General features: G+C 36.9%; 1 protein-coding gene across 1 annotated transcript; it reads left to right on the top strand.

Annotated features, from left to right (window-relative positions):
• Positions 1-738: 738 nt before the first annotated feature.
• Positions 739-1517, top strand: LOC137743914 (CLAVATA3/ESR (CLE)-related protein 6-like). Its single transcript, XM_068483843.2, has one exon. The coding sequence runs from the start codon at positions 888-890 to the stop codon at positions 1125-1127; it is 240 nt and encodes a 79-aa protein (XP_068339944.1). The 5' UTR covers positions 739-887; the 3' UTR covers positions 1128-1517.
• The last annotated feature ends 4474 nt before the right edge of the window (positions 1518-5991 follow it).

Below are 5991 nucleotides of genomic sequence, written 5' to 3' on the forward strand. Positions count from 1 at the left end.
AATAGTTCTACAACTATTTGAAGAACGTTTAGTTTTTTATTTTTTATAAACGAAGTTGGCTCTTTGTATTTTTAGTTTGTTTACTTTTGTTAAAGAGAACTTCATTAAAAAGGCACAGCAATTAGAGAGGAAAAGATTCATGTAGGAACAAAAATATTAATGCAATTGGATTATAGAATATAGGTTCACATGACACATTGGTTATGTGTGTAAAACTCTAATTAACATACATAAGCAAGACCTAAGAATCTATACGTACACTAAGCTAAGCAATATGCGAGGCAGCCTTGGCATAGTTAATACGTAACCACGGGCAGGGTGAAATTTCTCATAGTTTCTTTGGGCCCAAAAATGGTGAATAACCGTGATTTGTCACCAGTTGTCTCCCTTTTTCTAGAAGAAAAAAAAAATCCATAGACTACGTAGGCCAGGGAAAGGGCATCGGCGCTTCGCCCCGTCAAACGATAATCCTTAAAATGCAGTGTCAGCAAGATCCACTTGCTTGTGGCTATCCGGACGTGCGAAAAGCCGAAAGGGTTATGTCTTTGTGATTTTTCTAGGGTCATTCTTATGATGACCTAAGAGATAAGGGAAAGAGTAGATGTGACGAAAAAACGAAGTGCTGACAATCAGTGAGAGGAGAAAGACTGATCTGTGGGATTTATAAAACTTTATATCAGACAAGACAGCTATTTCTTGCACTATTCAATTACACATGAGAGCTTTAAATAATCTAATCAAACAACTCTAAGAAAAATTCTCCCACTTTTTCTCTGTGCTTCAATCTATATCTATTTATAAGGGGAAACTTGTTATGCTCAAAGCTACTTACCTTTCTGTGCTTTAATATTAGTTGTCATACAATTTTAAACCTTTCACTGATCAGCATGCCTAGTGTTCTAAGGGCAAGCTGCTTGTTGCTACCATTCTTGGTCATTCTTTCGATGCTTGTAGTGAGCTCAGAGGCGCGTCTTTCTCTCGTTTTCTCAACTCTTCCAAATAAAACTGATAGCCATCTCTTTTTTCGTAAACTTGTGTTTCATGTACCCAAAAATGAGTTTTATCGGAGGTTTCTTGTCGAGGTGAACAGAACTGCACCCGGAGGACCAGATCCCCAACATCATTAGCAACTTAGGATTTTTTATTGCCAGAAATTACACTTGAGTTGCCAAAACTTTTCTCGAAGTTTAGTCGCCAAATTATGTAGCAGATGACATGGTTGTGTTCTTACGGCTTGGGATGCAAAGTTTTGGGATTTGTTTTGCTAAGTTCTGGCAAAACCCTTTGTTCGTTTGAGCATTCAAAGATATCATCCCTAGTACTATTCTTGTTTCGAAAATCTGAATTCGCCGTGCCATGACCTTGCTGCCGGTGATCTGATCTCACTCCAAGCCTCCAATTGTCTTTTTGTTTTGTTTTGATTTTGATTTTTAACTATTTACTTAATGAATTCTGTTTATCAGCTAGGAAAATGTTGTATTGTTATAAGTAAGTAATGCAATCACTTCTTTCTTAAATTTCTGCTTTACTAGAAACCCAACCTGATAAACTCTTTGAGTGCAACATGACCCACCGCTAACATTACCGATATTATTCTTAACTTACCACTTGATAAGTGTGGAATTTTATCATGAAAGGCCTCCGTAATATTAGTGAACTTCCTGCGTATACACTGTAAAATATTTTGTTATATCTCGAGGGATACTACTCTCCATATTCTTTACCAGTTTGTAAGTGTTTTATTATTAACCACAGTACGAAAGTAAGAGCCTGATGAGTACTTCAAACATCCTGAAATATGACATTCAACAGTGTGTAAGACATTAACTGGAAATGGTTTTTCAATTCCTTTTTTTCGTTAAAAATTAGAGCTGGCAAATTAACCAATTGAATTCTTAAAACCCAATGGGTTGATTTGCAAGATCTGATGCAAATATAATCTGCCTAAGCAGCATGCTGAAAATAACATTATGTACCTAGCCTAGGTTGCACTCTCTATCGGAGATACTAATCAAGTAATAATCAGAAACCGAAAAATTAGTATTCTAGTTGCGATTTATGAATTAAAATCAATGTGGTGATGGGAGGTCTGTTTCCTTTTGGTTTGATAAATGGTTGGATGAATCTATTAGTAAGCCTTGTTTATCTTCGGTCATTTCACCTAAGGTTCTTCCTCGGGTTTCAGATGTTATTGAAGCACAAAGTTGGTCTTTCCCATATTATTTTATAAATTTATTCTCTTCTAGGTCCAACAAATTTTACGTCTACCTTTGCCCTTAAATGTCGAGGATGATAAATTGATTTGGGAGCCCTCACCTACCGGGAAGTTTACATTTTCTTCTGGTTATCAGCTTATTTGAAGGAAACGTAGTGACTGTGCTTGGGCTAAGGTTATTTGGCGACATTTTATTCCGCCATGGCTATCTATTTTGGCTTGGCGGCTTTTTCATGACAAACTTGCTACTGAGGGTGCGCTTCAACGACGTGGTATTTCTTTGGCATCCATTTGTTGTTTATGTCGTAATTCTAAAGAATCTACTGCTCATTTTTCAACGGTTGTCAGATATCTAGGCAGCTTTGGAGGTGGTTAGCATGCCATTTTGGTACCTCTTTGCCTCTTTCAGATTCTTTGGATGTTTTTTGGGATATCTATGTGCGTAAGCCCTTTTCCCAAAAGTTGCACAATCTCTGAATTTTTGCGGGTCTTTCTACTATTGCAGTTATTTGGAAGGCTCGAAATAAGTTTATTTTTGATGGCCGATCACTCAGTTTTCATCGTCTCTGCATATCTAATCAATTCTACGATTGTTCATGGTGGAAAGGTTATTCCTAGTTACTCTCAGGATTTTGACACTTGAATCATCTCTTCAATGGGGATCCGACCTATCTCTCGCAAGGCGCCTACTATTCTTCCAGTCCTTTGGTCTCCTCCTTGATTTCCTTGGATTAAACTTAATACAGATGGTTTATCTAAAGGAAATCCCGGTCCTGCTGCTTGTGGAGGAGTTTTCAGGAATTGCCATGGTCATTTTCTTGGTGGTTTCTGCCAATGGATTGGTTATCGCAACTCTTTTTTTGCAGAATTATCTGCAATTATTATTGGTGTAAAGTTTGCATATCAACTGGGTTGGCATTGTCTTTGGTTGGAAAGTGACAGCTCTAGTGTTATTTATACTCTTCAATCGTCTGATTTTGATCCTCCATGGCCTCTTCGTACGCAATGATCTATTTATTTGGACCGCATTCAGAAAATGACTTTCTACTCATCTCACATATATCGGGAGGGAAATTTTGTTGCAAACAATTTTGCTAACATGGGCTTGTCTTCTCCAACTTTAACTTGGCATAATTCTCCTCCGTCAGCGGCTTGTGTTGCATTGTTTTCGGACTATGTTGGCTTGCCTGGTTACCGCTTCTCAAATTAATGTACATCTTGGCATCCAGGTTTGTCTTACTTTTTCTTTTTTTTTCCCCCTAACTTTGTGGTGTTGCTCAACTTGTTTTGCAGGTTTAGACCTTTAGGTTTGGTTTCAGAAGGGTTAGGTTTCATGTCCCCCTTCTTTTCTTTGTATCTTTCTTGTTTTCGTTTCTAGAAGGGTACAGTTTATGTCCCCTCTTCTTTTTCATGTATTGTTTTTGTTATCTCTGTTTTATGAGGGGTAAGATTTATGTTCCCCCTCCTCTGACTAGGTGTAACGTCTTTTTTCGTTATCAATAAAATTTCCCTCGTACCTTCGAGGTTTCCCAAACCAAAAAAAAAAAAAAAAAAAAAAAGATTTAAAGACAATTGAAACAAGGAAAATGTTGGAAAGACCACAATCTTTCTGCCTTTACTTTTGCAAAAGGGCTAACAAAATTCATTATATAACTACGTCAGATTACTGAGTTTTTTTTATTTTGACTTGGTTTTATAGTGAAATTTTAATTTTTTATGGTATTAGAGTAGGTTGGTCCAAGTGTGAAGTCCAACAGCTACATATGCCCCACATCACACCGTTTATGTTGTCCACTTGTTATACTTGAAAATTCACGACACCTAAGGGGACGTGTGAGAATGTGAGAACGAAATTCTAGGGACATAAAATGCCTTTCCAATTGGGCATTACATATAAAATGGCTTTGTAATTGGACATTTCATGCAATTTTCCATATAAAATGGCTTTCTAATTGGGCACTTTATACTTTCTTCCTTACAAAATGGCTTTCTAATTGGGCATTATGTATTCTTCTCTGTAAATACTTTTGGAACATTAAATGGCTAGAATTCCCATCTTTACGGGGGCTTCTGCATAGCTACAGCACAAGTATAATACACTAAATATAAAGACCCTAATGAGCCGGATGACTTTGAGGAAAAATATTGGCCAAATGGTGCAGATCGAACATGAGGTTGCTTCGGCTGAGGTGATGAACAAGAACAAGTACTTCATGGGTAAGCATCACTATTCTTTTTATCTTCTATGTGAAGAAAATATATATACATGTAAATGTAGAAAGAATGGAATGTGACACATCTGCATCTGTATGGAGATAAGTTGGAATTAAGGGAAAAATAAACCCTTTTTTTTTGGACAGGGAGTATATTAAGCGGGGGCGGGCGGTCTCCAGCACGATCGAAAGGCTTCTGCAGAAACTTGGATTAACATGGTGAATGATTTTCAAAAGGGTTCTTTATCGACCCGGGTCTGAATTCCATTAATTTATGGTATTGATGATGTTCATGGCCACAACAATATCTTCAATGCAACAATATTTCCTCACAATGTTGGTCTTGGAGCTACCAGGCAAGTAGATCAATAGGACACTAACATTTCGATTAAATCGTCATCATCCTAGTCTCAGTGTCTTGATCATTGATTGAATTAAGATTAAAAAAATGCTTTGCACACGCTGCAACCTTTTTACTACGTACCAACAGAAACCACTAACAGTATGAACACAACATCGTGGTTAAAGGATCGCAATATTATTTGTTAATTTGGAATCCGACAATGATTAATGATCTTTCAGTAAACTATAGTGTCGTCCATTTAACTAGTATCTGTTCGAAAGCTAAAAGCATTTCGTTAAACCTTTGTCATCTCAGATTGGCAACGCATAGACTAGCTCACCTCTCCACCTCATGCGAACTAATCGTATTCGATTCTCGCCAAATGCGAGTTTGAATCATATTATTGTTAGCTTATTGTGAAGCTAAACTCACATTCTCCTCCTTAATGTAGATAATATCGCTTGTTTTCCAAAAAAAAAAAAAAAAAAAAAAAAAACATAAACTACTCGATAACCTTTTTCATCTTCTAACCCCTATTTAACCGCATGCTATTTTACAGGTCATGGTTCCATTTGACTATAGCATCGCATTAGGATGCATTTGTTGTATCGGACTATCTCGGACTGGACTAACTTCAGAGACTAAGCTAGACTGACTTAGACTAGACTAAGTTAGATTGATTTAGTGATACGTTTGGTACAATGTCGAACTAAAAAACAGAATAATTAATAAACTATAATATTATATTATACAATACACATCTACTAATATTTTATTACTAAATCAAGCTTTTTCTTTTTCATTTCTGAAGTAGACACTCCACCTCTCGCTCTGGAGAGTTCTTCCCTTTTCTTCCTCTTTAGTTTCGTTCCCCATCACTTCTTTTCTCCATCTTTTTTCCTGCAACACATCCTTCAAATCATTTTTCTTGCAAATCGTCCCCGTGCTACTCTCCCCTCCCTCTTTGTCTCTCCATTTCTCTTTGTCCCAAAGCTACTCTCTCCCCTTCTCTATCTATTCTTTTCAAAATTTTCTAGGGAAAAGGAAAAAAATTTGGAAATTTTCTGGGAATTTTTGGGAATAAGGAAGAATTTTGCTATTGGGATTGTTGTTGTTATCGTTTTGCATATATGTTTTTCAATTTTGGTGTTGAGATTTAGGCAGTGGGTGGTGTTGGGTTTTAGATCTGGACATGGGTTGGCAAACGGAGTTGCCCAAAA

The sequence above is a fragment of the Pyrus communis genome, chromosome 11 (assembly GCF_041283825.1).
Source record: "Pyrus communis isolate YQ-2024b chromosome 11, ASM4128382v1, whole genome shotgun sequence".
NCBI lineage: Eukaryota > Viridiplantae > Streptophyta > Magnoliopsida > Rosales > Rosaceae > Pyrus > Pyrus communis.